Source organism: Neoarius graeffei, chromosome 14, assembly GCF_027579695.1.
Source record: "Neoarius graeffei isolate fNeoGra1 chromosome 14, fNeoGra1.pri, whole genome shotgun sequence".
Lineage (NCBI taxonomy): Eukaryota > Metazoa > Chordata > Actinopteri > Siluriformes > Ariidae > Neoarius > Neoarius graeffei.
The window spans coordinates 28,813,213-28,837,617 of NC_083582.1; the positions used below are offsets into that span (position 1 = coordinate 28,813,213).

The 24,405-nt window shown below is 42.4% G+C and overlaps 1 protein-coding gene across 1 annotated transcript; it reads right to left on the bottom strand.

Moving 5' to 3' along the window:
* Window positions 1-2,368: 2,368 nt before the first annotated feature.
* On the bottom strand, window positions 2,369-5,831 carry sox9a (SRY-box transcription factor 9a). Its single transcript, XM_060939492.1, has 3 exons — window positions 5,044-5,831; window positions 4,562-4,812; window positions 2,369-4,383 (listed from the first exon to the last, which is right to left on the bottom strand). The coding sequence occupies exons 1-3, from the start codon at window positions 5,490-5,492 to the stop codon at window positions 3,713-3,715; spliced, it is 1,371 nt and encodes a 456-aa protein (XP_060795475.1). The 5' UTR covers window positions 5,493-5,831; the 3' UTR covers window positions 2,369-3,712.
* Between the last annotated feature and the right edge of the window lie 18,574 nt (window positions 5,832-24,405).

Below are 24,405 nucleotides of genomic sequence, written 5' to 3' on the forward strand. Positions count from 1 at the left end.
ACCAATCAGAATAACCAAAGTTCAGCAATGTTATGGTATAAATATGTGTAAGTTTAACACTAGTAATTAGACATAATCTATATATAATAAGCGGCAAAGTTTGTTTGTTTGTCTTGCACAAACGTCGCCAGTTCTCGACGGATTTTCACCAAATTTGGCAAGTAGCTCCGGGGATGACCTGGAATTTTGCAGATATAAACAAAATTCATGTACGGGCCCCAGGGAGGTCCCTGGGGGGCACAACATCCACCCACCCCCTCCTTCAATGCCTTTCACGGTACATTTATCAACACAAACTCTTGATAGATCTTCACTAAACTTGGCACACAGGTACAGGAGATAGCCACAATTTGGCAGAAGTCAGAAATTCCATATTTGGGACCCAGGGGGTCCCTGGTGGGCCCCTGGGTGGTGGATGTTTGGATTTTTGTTTGTCTTGAGTTAACATCACCATTTCTTGACAGATCTTCACCAAATTTGACATGGAAGTCTGGGGGCAACCCAGAATTTTGCAAAGCCCACGCAACACTGGGTCACCTGCTAGTCTAATATACAGGGGGCTGCAAAAGTAGGTATACAGCAATGAAAAACAAAACTTTTGCACAAAATGTTATTTTATTGATTATAAAAACATATTAATAATAACATATCAATAATAAAGATATTAATCCCTCAAATGTTCAAACTGTTTCCCCTGGCATTCACACACTCCACTAGTTGAGTGTGGACACCCATGCACACTCTGGCACAAAGGTCTTTATCAGCATCAATTTCCTGGCAAGCCTCCTGTATGAACTGAATCATGGCATCAACGGAACGTGGCTTGCGTGCAAAAACCCTATCTTTTAATGAATTCTAGTATTAAATGAAACTTAGCACCACTATTATAATACTGGTAATACTGGAATAATCCTTACTGTATACCTACTTTTGCAGACCCCTGTATGCTGTTTGTAGCTTAAATGGCTCAAAACTGATCATGTAGTGTAGGAGTAATTGATTTAATACCTAATATTTCTAATGAAACTACAAAATTCCATTATTTAAATGAGGTGCAAATTATCGACCGCAGTGTTATACTGAAGAGAGTTCGGTGCATACATATACCCTTCGACTGTGGAACAGCTGGCGATGATTGACCTCTGACCTTTCCCTCGGCCAAACACACAGCGAGGCCCATCTGCTCACCTTAACATGTGTGTAACATACCATACACTCTGTAAACACTGCAGGAGGTGTGGAAGCCAACACGTTTCCAACATGCAAAAGCAGAACGATCATCTGATGCTCTAACAAAGTGAAAATATACAACTGTCTGTTAGGAAGTACACAACTCTGATCTGACATCCCAATTGTAAAATGAAGTAGATTCCAATGAGGACGAAGGACATGAAGAATCATATTGTGTTACTAGCCATTAGCTTATAAAGTGTAACTCAGTACCATGCTGGTATCCAATACTGAACAGCAACATGAAAAAACAAAAACAAAAAAAAAACAAACCCAAAACACAAGAATATTACTTTCTGTTGCTCAGTGTCTCAGTATTTCCTTTCATTGACCTTTGAAAGAGGAAAAAAGGACAATATGTGTGTTCTGTGAAGGAAGAATTTGAAAAGCAGAACGGAGGAAAAAATGTTGAGCAGATAAAATTCAAATGTGCGGTTTTTCGTTTGTGTTAGGTTTTAGATTTTGACTGTAAAAACATCTGCACCTGGAAATGTCTTAAGATAAGTTTATTAATCTGTTAATAATTAAGCAAAATACTTAGCAACTACAGCAAAATTATTACTACTACCACCACTAGTACTATTAATAATAAGGCAATGTAAATTATTTTGTGTAATATCAGCTTAATTATCTTCAGAGTGGGTTCTGAGCTCAGCTTTCTCTCGTGTTCTCTGTGTGGGTTTCCTCTGGGTTCTTCACCTCCCCAATTCATGTCAGTAGGTGGATGGACTGTGCTAAATTACCCGTGTGAATGAGTGTGTGAACGTGTGTATTCTGCTCAGCGAGGGATTGGAGTCTTTGTGCCATGTGTTCCCAGAACAGGCTTCAGGTCCACTATCAGATCCACCCTGACCAGCACAAATCACTTCCTGAAGATCAAGGTTTTAAACAGAACATCCCCATCACTTTTAATAAAGTAATAATAATAATAAATGAACAAAAAGAGAGGATACTGAATGATATTTATCCTTCAATGGTGATTTATTCACTATGTTTTGTGAAAAGTGAAAAAGAAACAAGCTACACTTTTATTTTTAGAGATTTTTTTTTTTTTACTTTTATTGCAAATATAATAAAAAATGCAATTATTGAAAGAAAATTATGTTAAATCTGATGAAAGAAAAAAAATGCTTGGAAAATGTAACATCAGTAATAAGATATGTGGCATGGAAAAAATCGATCTTAGAAAAGATTTGATGTGAAATCTCTGGTATCTTTATAAACACGCACGCACGCGCGCGCACACACACACACACACACACACACACACACACACACACACACACACACACACAAACAAACAAAAAAACTTCCTGATGGAAGAAAGCTGTTCCAGTTTGATCAGCCTTGACAGTACTTCATCATCAATTCTGGCTAGCACAAAAGAAGAAGAAGAGAGAGAGAGAGAAATAAACATTTAAAATAGAGACATCTAGATATGATAAATAAACATGATGATTACAGAACTGTACCATATTAAGTAGCACTCCTTCCGGTTTAATGACTTGGATTAAACATTACAATATCCAGAAGGGAAACTTAACTTCCAAAAAACAAATAATTAGTTGCTTACAGTATTAATGAATACACTGCACTTAATTAATCTGAAATAAAATTAAGACTAATAAATAAATTAGAAGAGGTTAAGACTGAACAGAAAAAAGGGGTCGGGGTAGAAAGATGAGCCCAGTATCACTGCTGACTAGAAATAATGACATGGGGTCAAAGGTCACTTCCTGTCACTCTCAGGCACTAAGTCAATTCTCAGCTGCACATTCTACCTCGACAAAAAAAAAAAAAGCACAAAAAAAACCCCACAAGACCAGGCACTGATGGTGCACAAAGCAGACATGTCATATAAAACCATTAAAAAATACACCACTCTAAAGCATCAGGAATGTTTTAATAATCATAAATACAAGCACGTGAACTTAATGTAGGACGCAACGGCATGAAGGTCCACTAGCGCAGCAAACGGAATCCTAGAGGCCATTTAAAAAAAAATAAAAAATACCATGAGGATGACTAGGCAGGACTGTTAAGAGTGGTTTAGTAAAAAATAAACCGTTTCCCTACAGAATAAAATCCCTATCAGCTATGGAAAAGGTAAGAAAACATACACAGTACATACTAAAATACAATAGTTCATTAAGTCCTCACAGAGGATTCTTCTTTTCGCAGAAAAATGTTTCTCTTTTCTCGCAACCAAGGCTAAAAATATATATCTCGTTGGCATCAGGCGATTTCAAGGTGAAAAAGGCACGTCGTGAGCTGCTCTTCTTTTTAAAGTCCAGCTTTCCTTTCAGTCTTCCTCTGATGAGTATTCAAGTGTGTGATTTACAGGAAGAGTGATGGAGGGTCTCTATGTGGAGCAATCAGCCTTGTTAAATAATCTTCACTGCATGTGTGCGTTTGTGAGTGTGTGTGTGTGTGTGAGAGAGTGTGTGTGTGTGTATGTGTGTGTGAGAGAGTGTGTGTTTTCTCAGGGTCTGGAGAGCTGTGTGTAGACAGGCTGTTGGTCCCAGTGCTGGGGGCTGTGGCCTGATTGGTTCTCGGTGATGGGGGTGTACATGGGCCTCTGGCTGGGACTCATGTAGTTAAAGGTGGAGTAAATGGAGCTCTGGCCTGCTGAGTAATAGGACGTGGCGCTGCCTTGCTGGTCGGTGTAGTCGTACTGCGGCCGGCTGAGGCATGATGGGAAGGCAGAGGACGAAGTGGAAGTGGTGTAGTGCTGCAGGTTAAAGGAACCGTAATGGCTAGGACTTAGCTGCTCGGTTTTGATGTGCGTTGTCCTCTGCTGGGTTTGATCCTCACCAGGGCTGGCAGCACCCACCTGAGGGCTGGAGCCCGGACTCTTGGCCATCCAACCGGCACCCGCCGAGCCCATCCAGCCATGCCCGGGGTGCCCATTAGGTGGCAGGTACTGGTCAAATTCGGCCACGTCAAAGCTCTCCATGTGTGAGATGACGTCGGTGCTCAGTTCACCCAGATCCACATCGCGGAAATCGATGTTAAGCTGACGCTGCCCGCCAGAGCCAACAGTAACTCCGATGCCATCCTGGAGTGGACGGCCCTCGCGCTTTGGCTCATTTTTGCCTGCCTGAGCGTCAATTTTGGGGGTGGTGGGCGGAGTCGGGGGACCCTGGGATTGGCCTGTGTGTTAAGTAGAGTAAAACTGAACACATCTGAAGCAACACTTTCCATAAAATTATAAATTCTGAACCAGGATTATTCCTAACTAGCCTCATCAGTGAATATCACCCAAGACGACACGGAGCAATTCAATTATTTATACGTTAAAGAAAGCCTCTTAGTGGCATTGTGTCCTTACCTGACTGCTCGCTGGGGGAGTGCACCTCTCCCATGCTGGATGCTGGAGAATCGGCCTGCTGCAGTGCCTTGAAGATGGCGTTGGTGGAGACATGTGTGTGCTCAGCACCTTCTTCCCCCTCGCCCTGCCCATTCTTGGCTGATTTCCTTCGCCGTGGCTGGTACTTGTAGTCAGGGTGATCCTTCTTGTGTTGCACACGCAGGCGCTCAGCCTCTTCCACGAACGGACGCTTCTCCACGTCGTTCAGCAACCTGAGCAAAAAGGAAAGAAAAACGAACATGTGAACACGAACGGAACATTTAAGGGAATGAAGTCTGACACAAAACAGTGCTAGCGAACACCTGAAGAGTTCATTCAGTATTGTAGTTTATATATGTGTTATAAGACATGCACTAGAAGGCTGTTTGTTGTGTGATGTCTTGAACCTCACACCCAAACACAGATTGTGTTTCACGAACATGCTCGTGAACTTGTTGACTTACCTCCATAACTTGCCCAGGGTCTTGCTCAGCTCGGCGTTGTGTAGATGAGGATACTGATCTGCGAGTTTGCGGCGCGCGGCCTGCGCCCACACCATGAACGCGTTCATGGGCCTTTTCACGTGCGGCTTGTTTTTGCTGGCGCCGTGCACGCGCACCGGTACGGGCACGAGCGTCCAGTCGTAGCCCTTGAGCACCTGCGACACGGCCTCGCGGATGCACTGCGGGAACTTCTCGTTGTTCTCGTGCTCGTCGTCAACATCCTTTTTCAGCTCGCCGCCGTTGTCGCGCGCGCGCCCGCCGCCGCTCTCCACGTCCGAGCACGAGCCCGAGCCGGAGGCAGACGGACACGGAGACCCCGCCGAATCCTCAGACATACTCGGACTCGGTGCGTCCGACAGACCCTTATCTTGCTCGTCCGTCATTTTGAGGTAGGGGTCGAGGAGATTCATACGAGACGCTTTTCGGGTTTAAAAAAAAAAAAAAAACAACAGTCAAAGCGGCTCGAGACGCCTTTAAAAAAGTCCTTGAAGTTTTTTTCTCCCTCACTAACACACTTCTGAGCGCGCCTCCGACTCCTAATTAATATCTCACACCTCGGTCACTGGAAATATTTATGTATTTTGTTTATGTATTTATTATTATTATTTCTTTCCAACAACGTCCGAAATCCTGTTCAGTTCAGTCTCGCGCTCTTGAGACACTTCTCGTGAGCACAACTCTCGCGAGAGAAAGCGCTCCTCTTTTCTCTTCTCTTCTCTTCTCTTTTGGTCCCGCGAAGAAGATGCGCGCGCGCCGCACTGCTTTATTTCCAAATGGAGTCCGAAACCTGCGCTCCGCGAGAGGCGCGCGCGGTCTTTATAAGAGCGCACGCGCGGTGATTGGACGAGCTCAGAGCGGCGCGCGCTCGCGCGTGCGTCACGCCTCTGAACCCGACACGTCCCCGCTCTCCACCTCCGCCTCGCCAATTAGCTCCCGCTCCCGGTTCCGCGTCTCCATCAGGCGCTGAGACAGAGCTGCGCTTCCCGTTTCATTCCACACACCTCACGGCTGTGACCGTGTTTACACAGAAGGACCAGTCCTTCATGAAGAGCTCAGTGCAACACGGGAGATATAAAAGGTAGCAGGTTCTGCTGTGTTCGAACCCACAGCTTTACCGCACAGTTACAGTTCGGCGTTTTTAACCGAGTCATATTACCCTCACAGAGACTCAGAGAAAGTCACGTGACACTAACAGACGGCGAGGCTCCGGTGAGCTCAGCCTGGTTTATCATTTATTACCGTTTCCATTCAAAAGTTCTGACATGTAAACACACAAGTTGTGTTTTTAGAAACCGGGGAGGCTCCAAAATCCGCCGTGACTGAGTTTTGGAGTAATTTTAAAGGTCGTCCACAGGGGGCGCGAGCGATCCGAAGAAAACCCCGCGAGCGCTCAGTTCACACACTCCTGAGTTTAATAGGAGCCAAAGGCAAGTGGAGAGATACTCAGTATATCCATCTCTCTCTCTCTCTCTCTCTCTCTCTCTCTCTCTCTGTCTTTCTCCCTCGCTCTCTCTCTCACTGTTTCTCTCTCTGTTTATCTCTCTCTTCCTCTCTCTCTCTCTCTCTCTCAAATCTTTCAAATCTCTCTCTAATCTCTTGCTTTCTTTTTCAAATCTCTCTCTCTCTGTCGCTCTCTGTTTCTCTCTCTGTTTCTCTGTCACTCTCTGTTTCTCTCTCTCTGTCGCTCTCTCTCTCTGTCTGTCTTTCTCTCTCCCTCGCTCTCTCTCACTGTTTCTCTCTCTCTGTTTATCTCTCTCTTCCCCCCCTCTCTTTCTCTCTCTCTCTCTCTCTCTCTCTCTCTCTCTCTCTCTCAAATCTTTCAAATCTCTCTCTAATCTCTTGCTTTCTCTTTCAAATCTCTCTCTCTCTCTGTCGCTCTCTGTTTCTCTCTCTGTTTCTCTGTCACTCTCTGTTTCTCTCTGTTTCTCTCTCTCTGTCTTTCTCTGTCTCCCTCGGTCTCTCTCACTGTTTCTCTCTCTCTCTGTTTATCTCTCTCTCTCACTCTATCTCTCTGTTTATCTCTCTCTTCCCCTCTCTCCTTCTCTCTCTCTCAAATCTTTCAAATCTCTCTCTAATCTCTCGCTTTCTCTTTCAAATCTCTCTTGCTCTCTGTCTCTCTCTCACTCTCTCTGTCGCTCTCTGTTTCTCTCTCTGTTTCTCTATCACTCTCTCTCTGTTTCTCTGTCTCTCTCTCTCTGTTTATCTCTCTCCCCCTTCTCTCTCTCTCTCTCTGTTTATCTCTCTCTTCCCCTCTATCTTTCTGTCGCTCTCTCTCTCAAATCTTTCAAATCTCTCTCTAATTTCTCGCTTTCTCTTTCAAATCTCTCTCGCTCTCTGTCTATCTCTCTCTCACTCTCTCTGTCCCTCTGTTTCTCTCTCTGTTTCTGTCACTCTCTCTCTGTTTCTCTCTGTTTCTCTCTCTCTCTGTCGCGCTCTCTCTCTCTCTGTGTCACTCTCTCTCTCTCTTTCTCTCTCTGTGTGTGTGCGTGTGTAGTAAAATAACCAGAAGCCCATCTTCAGAAAAGCAGAACACTCGACTACTTCGCTGATCTGGAAGATCATATCATTCATAGCTTGACTGTTTCATTTTGGTTTATTTTCGGGTCCGGGTCTGTGGTGATAAGTTTAATTACCCCCCCCCACACACACACACACTCACATGCAGGCCAAGGGAGAAAAGCACACTTCTGGATGTTGTTACCTTGTTTGCTTGCTCAGTGTCAAGCTCTCGCAATGCGGAATCAGTCAGTAATCCTATCTGGCCCACCACCTTAATTAAGGCCTCACTTCCAAATACAGAAAACTAACTATGCGAGGCTCGCTTCCTCTGTACCTTGTCATGCTGCGTTTATTTACACTGACCATGCTTATTTAAGTTATTCACTTGAAGCGCAAACAGAACAGACCTTCTTAGTACTCTTGTCAGCTGCACATTCGTTCTTGTACTAGCAGTACGTCGCTAATAGGAAGGAGAGGCTTTAGTTTATTTTAAAACGGCATTTAGGGAAACATCGTGCTCGCCCTTTTCAGCAGCTAATCTCATAATATATGTTTTTTCAGTCTATTAGGATCAACAACAAGGCTTTTACAGAGCGAAATTGGGAACTGAAGGCACAGCGTCACGCAGCAGACACCACCATCATGAGTGCCATCACTATGAGCTTGTGAATGAATTGAACATTTTCTGTCTCATGGCATTGTAAAGAATTGAAGGTTTATTAAAAGTTGATATCAGATAGTGTTATAGATTCCTGTCTGGGTTTTTAAAAATGCTAAGGTTTATTTACTGTTAGACTGTTATTGATGGGTAATAGAGTGTGATATCGGGCTCTGTTTATTCTTTCACCTGTAAAGCTGTATCACAGATGATGGTTTTGTTACTAGTGTGTGTATCATTCCTGAGTGTCAGTGTACAGTGCCTTGTGCTTCCTGTCAAAATATGCTAAAGGCATATTCTACTAACTAACTAACTAACTAATTAATTAATTAATTAATTAATTTCTTCTTCAGTAATCATCCTTCATTCTATTGAGGGTTGCAGTGGATCCAGATTCAGTCCCCCATGAACCCTGGGTGCGAGATGGGAATGCGAGATTCCCGCGTCAACCCTGGATGGGACACAGGTCCATTGCAGGGCCCCAAAACACACACACATTCACACAAATGGGTAATTTACTAGTAGAGTGGTCAATCCATTTTCAATTTAAGAATTAATAAATGGATATCATTAACAATTATTCCATGAAATCCAGTCGTACATGAGCTGATAGCCGACGAGGCGCGTAGCACTATAAGCCATGTACGACGAGATTGAGTGGAATAACTGCTTTATTCTATCTACATTCACTGGATTTTGAGAAACAGAGCATTTTTATTTTTTATTTTTTACAAATTTGATAAATAAAAACTTTATACAAAATGTCCAACAACATCATTTCTGCTTAGAATGTAAACAAACCGGCGAAATGACAGTAGCGATTTGTGAAAAATGCAATAATAATTATTCTTGAAAAATAAAGTTCTTACCATCAAATACTTTTATTCCATATTTTGTTGCTTTTTTGTATTTTTGATGGTTTTGTTTTTGAGTAGAGTTTTTATTTCATCCTTGGTTGGTTCAGCAACACACTCCGCCATTTTGTTTTTCTCTACTCACAGTATATGAGCTGATAGCCTTGTAGTAGAGTACCCGATCAGAGCGTGCGATTGCTCATATCCAGTTAATGTGGATAGAATAATTAACGTTATAAAGGATGCCTAAAAATAATATGTTTAATGTGTTTTTATTTGAACCCTTACATTTTTTTTAATTATTTTTATTTTTTTAAATTAAATAACATTAATTTTCTATACTGACATCTTGGACAATTACGAAGGTGTATTAGGGCCATTGTAGGCTAGATAGATAGATAGATAGATAGATAGATAGATAGATAGATAGATAGATAGATAGATAGATAGATAGATAGAATAAAGTTTATTGCCATTTTCACAAGTACACTGCAGTAGATACAAGTACAAGCAGATAAAAGCACAAGCAGATAAAAGCACAAGTAGATACAAGTAGAAGTAGATACAAGCAAGCACAAGCAGATGTACAAGTAGATACCGTACAAGCACAAGTACACAGATAGATAGATAGATAGATAGATAGATAGATAGATAGATAGATAGATAGATAGATAGATAGATAATGAAGCAGAAGGAGGGGTAATATTCTGAGAACAACAACAACAAAAAAAACTTAGTTAATATCTAAGATTAAAGTCACAAATTTATATATATATATATATATATATATATATATATATATATATATATATATATAAACCTCTGAAAATGTTTTTTTAGGAACCAGAATGCTTCACTTTCCAAGCTTGGCTCAATGTCATTACACCGCAGACATGATGGCTGAGCCGAGACTTATAGGAAATGCAGTCTTTCCGACACAGTTGCACAATATTCATCTTGGTTTTTATTCACCGATATTCACTGAGCCTGAGGCGGTTAACTGTTTTAGTATAAATATACAGGTGATTATTAAAAAAATCATATTCATAAAAATTATTTATTTCAAACTTAAAAGCGTCATGCAAATGTAATAAAGGTGCGGCACAGACTTGTCATTTATCTATGCCGACTCACATAAAATACTTTGTTTTGAAATTGATAAAATAAATCATAGTCCCAACTATTCACCTTACCTTTGAATAGTTTTAGACCAAATTTCGTAGCATCTTTAGTGCTTTTAGGAACAGCACTTTCTTTCATCATTTGTAATTCTTCCTTACGGTGATGAAGTGAGTGGCCGCCATTTTGCTGAGTTGCTCAAGGTGATTACATTATATAATATAGTCCGAATTTGTTGACCAATCAGCACATGCGATTTTCTCTAATCACCTCCGTATTTATACCAAAAAAGAATAAAGTGCTAAGAGATTTTCAACTACATTTCCCAGAATGCACTGCAGCCGGGAAGCACATGATTATCATCTTAGAGAATATCCGAGTTTTGGTTCTTGTAAATTTTTCTCATCTCATCTCATCTCATTATCTCTAGCCGCTTTATCCTTCTACAGGGTCGCAGGCAAGCTGGAGCCTATCCCAGCTGACTACGGGCGAAAGGTGGGGTACACCCTGGACAAGTCGCCAGGTCATCACAGGGCTGACACATAGACACAGACAACCATTCACACTCACACCTACGGTCAATTTAGAGTCACCAGTTAACCTAACCTGCATGTCTTTGGACTGTGGGGGAAACCGGAGCACCCGGAGGAAACCCACGCGGACATGGGGAGAACATGCAAACTCCACACAGAAAGGCCCTCGCCGGCCCCGGGGCTCGAACCCAGGACCTTCTTGCTGTGAGGCGACAGCGCTAACCACTACACCACCGTGCCACCCTTGTAAATTTTTGACTTTTTAATCTCAGTATTTATGAGGGGTTTTTTTTCTCAGAAATTCACATCTTTATAATTTCAGAGAATATCCAAGTTTTTTCTTGTAAATGTACAAAACTTAATATCGGAAATTCTGAGGTGTTTTTTTTCCCTCTCAGAACATTAACCCCTCCCTTGTATGACGATCACTTCACCCAATCAAAGACTAATAATACAAATTTCTAACCTTTGATATGGTGAATCTTTCTGTAAGGAGATGCTCATTTATCATTTATGGAAGGAGTCTCCAGTATCAGTGCTTTGGAACAGTCAATGTATTTTCCCCTGGGAAGATCTTCACGACAGATCCTAAATCCGCATGACACCACCCTGTTGTTGATTATTTTCCTATAACAGATGTTTCATTTCTTATTTAATTTCTGTAACATTGTGTATTGAATGGATTCAAATGGATCAGCAGATGCAATGCTTTTCCATCTACCTTAGTTTCAAATTTTGAATTGATAATAGATGCAGATCCACACTGCTGTTTTTCTGAATACTATACGTTATTATTTTGTCTCGCTTGTCTTTTCCTCAGTCAAACTGGAGGAAGAAACATCTTTGGCCAAGGGCAGAAATGAAAAAGAGCTTGGGAAACTTCTCATCTGGACTTGGAGGTGCAGTGTGAAGGCCCAGTGTAAACTGTAGCAGTAAATCTCTAACTCATGCTCGCCATTCCTCTCCGAATCTCGCCGACGTGCTTGAGGAAAGTTCTCACTTTTCAGTTGTTATCCTCTGAAGAATTAAGTCATGAGAATGAGTAATCTCATTTTGATGTAGTAAGAAGTAAAATTGTTGATGTGGAGTTGGGGGTGTGAGGGTAGAGATCTAGGTGTCTTTGTTATCAGTGGTTCTTTTCAAATAAGTGAAAGAGCTGATTTATGAGTGTTTGCCCAGTAGCAGCAGATCAGAGAATTTAGACTGTTTACTTACATACGTCACTCGGCTCAGGGGGAAGTTCACATCAGGCATCACACACCTCTCGGGCTGTTTGTATTTTATAGCTTTACATCTGTTTTATATGTTCTAGCCTAAATCACAGTGGATGAATATTGTCCTTTTATTTAGAGTGTGATGTACTCATATAACAGTGCTCATTTTCCAGATTAACTCTCATTATGTAACCAGCAGCAAAAATAATACTAGATAGTGCCAGTAAATCAGCTGAGAACACTTCGACTACAAACATGGACACCTTCAACTACAATCCCCAAGTTTCACAGCGCCCCCCCGTCTCCCGATTACTGATCTCAGCTGACACTCATTTCCTTAATCACCGCTCTCCCCATTTAAGCCTCGCACACACACCATGTCAGTGTGAAGTATCGTTCTGCTCCATTCAGTTCATACCAAGCCGTGTTTATTCTGACTGCCTCTCTATTTCTGACCTTTGCTTACTCTCTCATGTTTTTGCCCTTTGTCTTTTCTCTACCACGTTGTTTGCTAATCGCCCGACCTTCGCTTGCTACCGACCACAATTTCTGTCTCTCGATTTGGATTTGTTTACAGTTTGCGTCACCCCTTCTTCTGCACATACATTTGTAAGTGCCTGCACTCTGACAGGATACTTCGCCATTATGGATGTAGCAGAGGAAGTGAAACAAACTGCGCTTAACACCCTGGAATGCCTTCTGGGAGAACATCAGCAGATGCAAGCAGACCTCAACACAAGAATGGCTCAACTAGCTTCTGTGATGTTGCAGGCCCTCCTAGTGTGCTAGGCTCCTCCAAACCCCACGCTGCAACTTCCTGCTCTGGAAAGATTCGTGGGAAACACTAATGCATGTAAGGGTTTCTTGCTACAATGCTCCATGTATTTTGCTTCCATGCCTAACCTGTCTGAAGAACATAAAATTGCAAAGTTCCTCTCTTTTCTCACCGGTAAAGCACTCTGATGGGCCAGTGCTGTTTGGAACCAAAGAGGTGAGCAAATGAAATCTTACGAGCAATTTCTCGCTCAATTCAAGAGGGTATTTGATCATGAACCTGAGGGGATTGAAGTAGGAGAGAACCTTCTCAACATTTCCCAGTGTTCTCTTAGCGTGGCTGAATACACTTTGGACTTCAGGACACTGACGGCCACCAGTGGGTGGAATGATCCAGCGTTGAAGGCAGTCTTTCATCAAGGTTTGCGTCCCGAGATTCTCAGTGAGCTCGCCTACAAAGATGAACAATGCACTCTAGATTCATTCATTGACCTAGCCATCCACCTGGACCATCTATTGTCACACCGCCCCTCCATGAACCTGAGGGGATTGAAGTAGGAGAGAACCTTCTCAACATTTCCCAGTGTTATCTTAGCGTGGCTGAATACACTTTGGACTTCAGGACACTGACGGCCACCAGTGGGTGGAATGATCCAGCGTTGAAAGCAGTCTTTCATCAAGGTTTGCGTCCCGAGATTCTCAGTGAGCTCGCCTGCAAAAGTGAACAATGCACTCTAGATTCACTCATCGACCTAGCCATCCACCTGGACCATCTATTGTCACACCGCCCCTCCATTCAGGAAAGCGCTCGGCCAGTTCAGCCATCTAAAAGCAATTTACCCATGGATCTATCTCGTACCCGGTTGACACGTTCCGAATGTCTCTGGAGGAAACGGGAGGGCTTATGCTTCTACTGCGGGAGTGCTGAGCAGCAGCTCAGACAGTGTCACCTCCGTCCGTCTCGTGCAGCTCCCACAGCAGGTCCTGCACATAATGTGAGTCCCACACGAACTTTCAGTTCAAAATCGTTTAAGATTCCTGTACTGTTAAAGTTGGCAAACTCCATGCATATCCTCTGTACGTTTATTGATTCAGGGGCAGAGGGGAACTTTATCAGTGACTCAGTTATCCAGCGGTTCAACCTACCAACAACCCCTCTCCAAAGTACACTCAGCATGCAAGCCATCGACTGAAGACCCATAGGAGAGGGTCTCGTCACTAGGCACACCATCCCCCTTCACATCCAGGTGGGGGTGTTGCATTCAGAGTTCATCTCCCTCTATGTCACCTCTATGGAGGACCACGATATCATCCTTGGCTACCCTTGGCTGCAGCTTCATGATCCTTTAATTTCCTGGCAAAGCAAAGAAATACTCCAGTGGTCACCCACCTGCTTCCAGGGTTGCATCGCTCAACCTCACATAAGCATTTCATCTACCTCGGTGGAAAGTCCACAACCAGATTCCCGTGACAATGTCCCAGAATGTTATCTGGACCTCAAGGAAGTATTTAGCAAGGGAAAGGCCTGTGGGTTACCACCTCATTGTTCATACGACTGCATGATTGACTTGCTGCCAGGCATGACACCGCAAAGTCTTTTGGATATCTTTTTTTTTTCGTTTCCGTTTCCGGTTGAGAGTACGTCGTGCGCATTCTGGCTGCCGCTTCTCACTAGAGCTTTTTTAATTTTATTTTTATTTTCTTTTTCTATTTTCATTTTATTTATTTTTTCTGTGTGTTTGTGTGGTTTGATGTTTGTTTGAGTGTTTTGTCCGCCGGTTGTGGTGTAGCACCAGACCCAGTTTTGGGTGTCGGTTCCCTCCAGGCTTTGATTCGCTGTGCGTGATGCCTGTGCTCCCAGCTGTGGACTGCAGTGAGCTCGTTGCTCATTTAACATTCGTGGTTGTCCAGCGCTCTGCACTTTAGTGCTTGGCGTGATGTTCCAGGCGATGTTGCTCGGTGGTGTCGCGGCGGCTGTGCAGGCGGTTTGGGACACACCAGCGCTCTGCGTGGCGGAGCTTCTGTGCTCGCTTTGTGGATCCATGGCGTGGTGTTCGAGCGATGTTGCTGACGGCGTCACGGCGGCTGTGCTGGAGATGTGGGACTCGTTTTCATGCGCCTTTTGGTGGGACTGTGGCTGCTACACCACGGGAATTACATCCTGACCCCTACTTGGTGGACTTTTTATTTATTTATTTAATTATTATTATTTTTATTTTCTTTTTTTTTTATTTTTTTATTTTTTTTCCTTGTCTATAATTGTAAAGCGTCCTTGGGTTTCTTGAAAGGTGCTATATAAATCTAACTTATTATTATTATTATTATTATTATTATTATTATTATTATTATTATTAAAGAGGCCACATCTACCCACTCTCCCAGAAAGAGCATGCAGCTATGGAAGGATACATTCAAGAGGCCCTCTAGCAAGGTTACATCCGCCCTTCCAGATCTCCAGCTGTGGCGGGCTTCTTCTTTGTGGAAAAACTGGGTGGTGGTCTTCGGCCATTCACTACAGAGGAATTAATCAGGTGTCTGTGAAATATCCCTATCCCCTTCCTCTGGTCCCAGCAGCCTTGGAACAACTCAGGTCAGCGAAAATCTTCTCTAAGCTTGACTTACGCAGTGCCTATAATCTCATCCAAATAAAAAGGGGTGATGAGTGGAAAACCACCTTCAGCACTACTGCTGGCCATTTTGAATACCAGGTAATGCTGTATGGCCTTTCTTCCACTCCCAGCCTATTCCAGTGCCTGATAAATGACGTTCTACGGGACATGTTAGGCAAATACATCATAGCGTACATTGACGATATCCTCATCTACTCCCCATACGAAGCACCCCATGAGGGTCATGTTAGAGCAGTTCTCAACCACCTGCTCAAGAACCACCCCTATGTCAAAGCTGAAAAATGTGAGTTCAACCAGAAATGTATCTCCTTCTTAGGCTATGTCATCAGTGCTGAGGGGGTTAGTCTGGACTCTTCCAAGGTCTCGCCGGTCACCTCTTGGCCCACTCCCAAGTCCATCAAGGACTTACAACGTTTCCTGGGTTTTGCAAACTTCTATCGCCGTTTCATTAGGGGTTTCAGCACGATTGCCACTCCTTTAATCGCCTTGCTCAAGAAGGGACCCAAGCGGCTCCAGTGGAACCCCACGACAGAAGAAGCCTTCAGTTAACTGAAGCAAGCTTTCACCTCAGCCCCAGTGTTACAGCATGCTGACCCTTCAAAGCCATTCATTCTTGAGGTAGACGCATCTAACAACAGAGTAGGGGCCATTCTGTCACAACACTTTGGGGAGAAATTGAGAACTCATGCTATCAGAATCACTTTTATTGCCAGGTATGTGGACACACACGAGGAATTTGACTCCGATTTCACTTAGCTCTCATAGTACAAAACAGATAAAAAGCATATACACAAAACAAACAAACAAACAAACAAACAAACAAACAAACAAACAAACAAACAAACAAAAATGGTGCAATAGGTGCATAGTGCAAAGTAATCCAAGTAAGTCAAGTATGAAATAGATAAATATAAAGTATACAGTGTGCACAGAATGATGGTATGAGTGTGCAGATATTTTACAAGTGATATTACTGATATATGAATCTGGATTTTAGCTGTTCATCACAGAAAAAAATTTCCCTTTTGGTGCAATATGGTGCATAGTGCAAAGATGAAATAGTAAATATAAATAAGTATAAATATAAATATTTATACCCTTCTTTTCCAAGAAACTCTTGCCTGCAGAAAGAAATTATGACATGGGGAACAGAGAGCTGCTTGCCATCAAAGTAGCCCTTGAAGAGTGGCGACACTGGTTAGAGGGAGCAACTCATCCATTTATCATCCTCATGGATCATAAGAATCTGGAGTACCTCAGAAAAGCTAAGAGATTAAACCCTCAACAGGCCAGGTGGGATCTTTTCTTTACACACTTTGACTTCACCATATCATTCCGTCCAGGATGTAAGAACACCAAAGCCGATGCACTATTGCGAGTCTTTGCCCCACCTCATCAAGACTCTGTCACACACTCAATTCTCCCACAGCAGTGTTTTGTACAGTCTATCACCTGGGACCTTGATAAGGAAATAAGGGACTCCCAACCTCAGACTCATCCTCTTAATCTTCCACTGGGACTACTATACATACCAAGTCACCTCAGAGGCAGACTTATCACGTGGGCTCATGCATCTCCCGCCACTGGACACCCCAGCAGTCAACGCACCCATCAGCTGTTGAAGAATAAGTATTGGTGGGAGAGCATGATCACAGACATCAACCACTTCATCGCTTCATGCTCCGTTTGTGCCCAAGTCAAAGTTCCAAGAACCCCAGCAGCAGGCAAGCTCTGTCCCCTCCCTGTACCTCAGAGACCCTGGTTCCACATAGCTGTCGAGTTCATCACCAACCTCCCCCCCTCTCAAGGCAATACAAACATTATGGTCACCATCGACCGCTTCTCCAAAGCCCTTAAACTTATCTCGTTACCTGGCATCCCCACAGCATCTCAAACTGCAGAATTACTGTTCCAGCATGTTTTTAGATATTATGGCCTTTCTGAAGACATTGTCAGCGATTGGGGCCCTCAGTTCATCTCACACTTTTGGACATGCTTCATGGAAAGACTGGGGATATCGGTGAGTCTTACATCAGGGTACCATCCCCAGTCAAACGGTCAAGTTGAAAGAGCTAATCAAGAAATTGGCTGCTTCTTGAGGATTTTCTGCATGCACAACCAGGGGGACTGGGCATATTTCCTCCTATGGGCTGGGCATGCACAGAATTCCCTGAAACATTCTGCAACTCAGTTGACATCATTTCAGTGCATACTCGGCTACCAACCACCTTTGTTCCCCTGAGACAATGCACCCAGCCACCTACAAGCAGTAGAAGAGTGGTTTTCACACAGCCAAACTATATGGGAAGAGGTCCACCAACATCTGGCAACAGTCAATGCTCGGTATAAGGAGTATGCTGACAAGTGGTGGGCAAACAGTCCAGATTTTTCTCCAGGTGACAGAGTATGGGTGGCCACGAGGAACCTCGGAGAACCCGACACCTGTAAGAAGCTCTAGCCACGATACATTGGACCCTTCAAGATCATTCATCGCATAAATGAGGTCTCATACCATCTGGAACTTCCCCCTCACAGCAGGCTAGTACCCATGTTTCACGTCTCCAGTCTAAAACTTGCAATCCTGAGGTCTCTTGCTGAGAATGCACTGGTCCAGGAGCACCTAGCTTTTGACATAGAGGGTGAACCCATCTACCAGGTAAATAAGATCCTCAACTGAAGACGAAGAGGAGGACAAATCGAGTACCTGGTAGATTGGGGGGTATGGCCCTGAAGAACAGAGCTGGGTCGCCGCCAAGGACATTCTAGACCCGCTCCTCAAGCAAGAATTCCACACTCTACATTCTGACAAACCAGCATCCAGAGGTAGGGGGTGCCCCAGGAAGAATATAGCTCCCAGAGGGAGCTCCTCGGCTGGGGGGTTCTGTTAGTAAATCGTCTGAGAATGCTTTGACTACAAACATGGACAACTCAAACTACAACTCCCAAGTTTCACAGCACCCTCTGTCTCCCGATTACTGATCTCAGCTGACACTCATCTCCCTAATCACTGCTCTCCCCATTTAAGCTTCACACACACACGCCACTTCAGTGCGAAGTATCATTCTGCTCCATTCAGTTCATACCAAGCCGTGTTTATTCTGACTGCCTCTCTTTTTCTGACCTTTCTTTACTCTCTCACATTTTCGCCCTTTGTCTTTTCTCTACCAAGTTGTTTGCCCATTGCTCGACCCTCGCTTGCCACTGACCACGATTCCTGTCTCTCAATTTGGATTTGTTTACAGTTTGCTTCATGCCTTCTTCTGCACATACATTCATAAGTACCTGCACTCTGACAGATAGAAACTGCGACTAAAGTCACAGTAATTTGTGCTAGCTGTTACAAACCAGGACACCTGGTCACTGTATCCTATAGATCTGGAATGGTAAGAGATAGGGAATGATGCTTAGTGAGGAAAAGTTGCACCCTGTTGCCCTGAAAAAAAAAAAGCTTGAAAAACTCATGAAAATTGACAGAGTTATAAGTGATTGAAAAAAAATCCCATTTTTCATGGATCATTCCGGATCAGTGATTCAGATCACCACCAAAAGTCAAAGATCACCAAAATAATTCAGCCCAGAAGTATTCTTCATGTGAAATTTGGTGATGATTGGTTGAAAGCTGAGGGAGAAATAGTGTCCTAAAAACATTAGGAGAATAATAATAAGAGGAACTAGATAGATACTGTGACTAAAGTCACAGTGATTTGCGCTAGCTCTTACAAACTGGGATAGCCTACCCTTTAGATCTGGAATGGTAAGAGATAGTGAATGACGCTTAGTGAGGAAGAAAGCCAGTTTTTCATGGATCATTCTGGTTTGGTGATCCAGATCAGCACCAAAAGTCATTCCAGCGTAATTCAGCCCAGAGGTATTCTTCATGTGAAATTTGGTGATGATTGGTTGAAAACTGAGGGAGAAATAGTGTCCTAAAAACATAATAATAAAATAGAAAGATCCTGAATGAGAATAACAGTTTGCGCCAGCACTGCTAGCACAAATTAATAACATTGAAAGACACACAGAAGACCATCTGGTATTTGGAGCTGATCCTGATGGCAGGTCTGTGTGCACAGGTGTGAGGGAAAATAAGAAAATATATCCAAAAATAAATAAATTGGGAAATAATAAATCGTGTCAAATTAGCCCCGTGATAAATCTGTCCAGGGTGTGCTCCACCTCTCATCCAAAGTCCCCACCCACAACCTGCAATGGATAAGCGGTATAGAAAATGAATGAATGAATTAAAATATTACGGTCAAGAATGTAAATGCAAGCATGTATATACAGATAGTAAACAAGCGGCAAAGTAACCCAGTGACAAGATAAAAGAGCTAATGATAGATCTGTACCTTTATTCATTTGTCTAGAAAAGATATGAATCACTCCTTCTCTCAGAATGCATGCACATGATGCAATGCATGAGCAATCAGCTAAGCTGAAACAACGAATGAATGACAGTGTATACTGTTATCCCGCAATCATCCAAGGTTGCATTTTAAGGACTTGTAATTTCTTGAAGTGTACTGTACTCTAAAAACCAAGTAAGAAATTTAAGATAGATTTAGTTAAGCCCTTTTGAGTTCCTTGGCTTGTGCTCCAGAACACAATTCGAATGCTCACTGTGATAATATACTGATGTGCTAAGCTTAACCAGGCTCTGATTTTAGTGTATACTGCATAACCTGTAACATTTTAGACATATAATTTACCTGCTTTAAACCCATACCAGTCCTCCTAATTCAGATAAAGTCCTTTAATTTCTGTTGTCTTTGATGATTTCTTTATTTCATGCACACAGAAATACAAAGCCATGCTTTAATTTTCATGGACATGATTTTACAGTTAGCTGAGGTTATTCACCTTTAGGCCTCTTGAATAATTCAATTTCTAGTGTCATTTTCTTCATTTCAGGCTTAACATGGTCCATCTGGAGATCATGCTTTTTAAAATTGGTTTCTCCAGATGGACCTTGTATAGTTCCTTTACAGGCAGCTCGAAAGAGGTAAACATGAGGTTCAAAAGGTCTACATGGGCTTAGAAATAGGTTCTTACTTGGGGGTAGACTGACAGCAGACACAGTCTCCAGCAGTCACCTATTCTTGATTGTATAATGAAAATGCATTTAGTTGTTTATTCAAGATGTGTAGTAAATTAGATTATACATAAATGTTCAACAACAGTAATGACATCATCAGTCATGGAAGGAGTTTGAGGAACTGGTCCTCAGGATGCCCCTGCACTCCCCTGTGCTCCTGACACACCTGAAGCAGCTTGTGGTGGTCTTCAGGGTAATTAGCAGCTGTTATCTACTGATCTGTTGACTCATATACAATCAGTGCATTTTCTGAGGGATGCCAAAAACTGCTTGTGAAGGTATCTTTAGGTCAAACCACTGATAGGTGAAGTGAATAATGTTGATTATCTCATTAGGATGGTACCTGTCAAGGGGTGAGATATATTAGGCAGCAAGTAAACTGTCAGTTCTTGAAGTTGATGTGCTGGAAGCAGGAAAAATGGGCAAGCGTAAGGATCTGAGCAACTCTGATAAGGGCCAAATTGTGATGGCTAGATGACTGGGTCTGAGCATCTCCAAAATGGTACGTCTTGTGGGGTGTTCCTGGTACAGTGTCTTGCAAAAGTATTAATTCCCCTTGGTGTTTGTCCTGTTTTGTTGCATTACAAAATGAAATTAAAATGGATTTTTGGGAGGTTAGCACCATTTGATTTACACAACATGCCTACCACTTTAAAGGTGCAAATTGTTTTTTTTTTATTGTGACACAAACAATAATTAAGATGAAAAAACAGAAATCTGGAGTGTGCATAGGTATTCACTCCCTTTTGTGTGAAACTCCTAAATCAGAGTTGGTCCAACCAATTCACTTCATAAGTCACATAATTAGTTGATTAAGATCCACCTGTGTGCAATCAAAGTGTCACATGATCGGTCACATGCTGTCTGTATTAATCAACCTGTTCTGGAAGGACCCTGACTCTGCAACACTACTAAGCAAACAACATGAAAACCAAGGAACATTCCAAACAGGTCAAAGACAAATTTGTGGAGAAGTATAGATCAGGGTTGGGTTATAAGAAAATATCCCAAACTCTGACTATCCCACAGAGCTTCATTAAATCCATTATAGCAACATGGAAAGAATATGGCATCACTACAAACCTGACAAGAGAAGGCCGCCCACCAAAACTCACAGAGCAGGCAAGGAGGGAATTAATCAGAGATGCAACAAAGACATCAAAAGTAACACTGAAGGATCTGCAAAGATCCACAGTGGAGATGTGAGTATCTGCCCATAGGACCACTTTAAGCTGTACACTCCACAGGGCAGGGCTTTATGGAAAAGTGGCCAGAAAAAAAGTCATTGCTTAAGAAAACACGTTTGGAATTTGCCCAACAGCATGTGGCAGACTCCTGAAACACATGGAAGAAGTTTCTCTGGTCAAATGAGACTAAAAGTGAACTTTTTGGCCGTCATAGGAAATGCCATGTGTGGTGCAAACCCAGCACCCTGATTCCTACAGTGAAGCATGGTGGTGGCAGCATCATGCTGTGGGGATATGTTTCATCTGCAGGGACAGGAAAGCTGGTCAGGACTGAAGGAAAGATGGATGGCACTAAATACAGGGCAATTCTGGAGGAAAACCTGTTTGAGTCAGCCAGAGGTTTGAGACTGGGACGAAGGTTCACATTCCAGCAGGACAATGACCCCAAACATACTGCTAAAGCTACACTGGAGTGGTTTAAGGGAAACATTTAAATGTCTTGGAATGGCCTAATCAAAGTCCAGACCTCAATCCAATTGAGAATCTGTGGCATAACTTGAAGATTGCTGTACACCAACACAACCCATCTAACTTGAAGGAGTTAGAGCAGTTTTACCTCGAGGAATGGGCAAAAATCCCAGTGACTAGATGTGATAAGCTAATGCACACTCCAGATTTCTGTTTTTTTTTTCATCTTAATTATTGTTTGTGTCACAATAAAACAACAGTTTGCACCTTCAAAGTGTTGTGTAAAGCAAATGGTGCTAACCCCCCCCCCCCCCAATCCATTTTAATTCCAGCTTGTAATGCGACAAAACTGGACAAACATCAATGGGGGATGAATACTTTTGCAAGACACTGTATGCAGTGGTTAGTACTGTACCTACCAAAAGTGGTCCAAGGAAGGACAACTGGTGATCTGGGGACAGGGCCATGGGTGTCAAAGGCTCATTGATATGCATGGGGCACAAAGGCTAGCCCATATGGTCCAATCCTACAGAAGAGGTACTGTAACACAAACTGCTGAAAAAGTTTGCATACTGGGAACACCCCACAAGATGTGCCATTTTGGAGATGCTCAGACCGAGTCATCTAGCCATCACAATTTGGCCCTTACCAAAGTCGCTCAGATCCTTATGATTGCCCATTTTTCATGCTTCCAACACATCAACTTCAAGAACTGACTGTTCTCTTGCTGCGTAATATATCCCACCCCTTGACAGGTGCCATTGTAACGAGATAATTAAATAATATTGGCTGGCTTTGAGTAGCATATCAAATATATTCCATTCAGCTAGCATGATACTAAACTAGTCAAAGACAAGTTCAACATCATGCTAGCTGAATGGAATATATCTGATATACCACGAAAAAAAGCCAGCCAATATTATTATTATACATACACATTCGATGGAACAATTATAGATTTGTTGGCAAATTGTCACAGTCGCTCACTAGTGTGGAAATTTTAAGTGTAGTACGTATCGTATGGCATTTTCAGTTCACTGTGACAATTTACTGTGGGCGTTGGCGGCGTACAAAGAAATGTTTCTGTGCATGCACAGCAGGAAATTTTCTCATTGAATATTTGCATCAGCTCTGACGTGTGACATCATGTCTTGACAACCATGCAATATCATAAACCATATTCAATGCTCATTCTCCATTGGGTAGAGTGAAGTAATACACATAGGATAAGCGATATGCTAACAATATTGCATGCTATCGAACCAAGTGAATGAAACCTGCTATAAGGAAATAGAGTATGTGTTTTTATTCCACTGAAAAAGTGTCCTGTATGTATCATAATCAGTGTTATTCACTTCAACTGTCAGTGGTCATAATGTTATGGCTGATCAGTGTGTATTGATTTCGGAATACTTTGATACACCAGCTTTGCTCATACTGGCATGTTACTTTTTTTTACCCCTGGAAAAAAAAATCTGTCCATAGTTTTGGATCCAAGTCTTGTTGATGGTGATGGAGAGAGTGGTTTAAAACACTGCTCCAAAATAGGTCTTTAGTTGGGTTGAGATCTGGTGAGTGTGAAGGTCATAGTGAAGGTGTTCATCTTCATCAATACTGTTTATGAGAGTGGAGGAGTCATCCTGGACGAAACCAAACTCATCAGGACGGAAATATTTTATCACAGGATATACACTACCGTTCAAAAGTTTGGGGTCACTTTGAAATTTCCTTATTTTTGAAAGAAAAGCACTGTTATTTTCAATGAAGATCACTTTAAACTAATCAGAAATACACTCTATACATTGCTAATGTGGTAAATGACTATTCTAGCTGCAAATGTCTGGTTTTTGGTGCAATATCTACATACTGTAGGCGTATAGAGGCCCATTTCCAGCAACTATCACTCCAGTGTTCTAATGGTACAATGTGTTTGCTCATTGCCTCAGAAGGCTAATGGATGATTAGGAAACCCTTGTACAATCATGTTAGCACAGCTGAAAACAGTTTAGCTCTTTAGAGAAGCTATAAAACTGACCTTCCTTTGAGCAGATTGAGTTTCTGGAGCATCACATTTGTGGGGTCAATTAAATGCTCAAAATGGCCAGAAAAATGTCTTGACTATATTTTCTATTAATTTTACAACTTTTGGTAGTAAATAAAAGTGTGACTTTTCATGGAAAACACAAAATTGTCTGGGTGACCCCAAACTTTTGAACGGTAGTGTAAAGTTGATCATTAGAAGAATGCTGTATTGATTTTCATTGACTATTCCCTTCAAGGAAACAAGCAAAA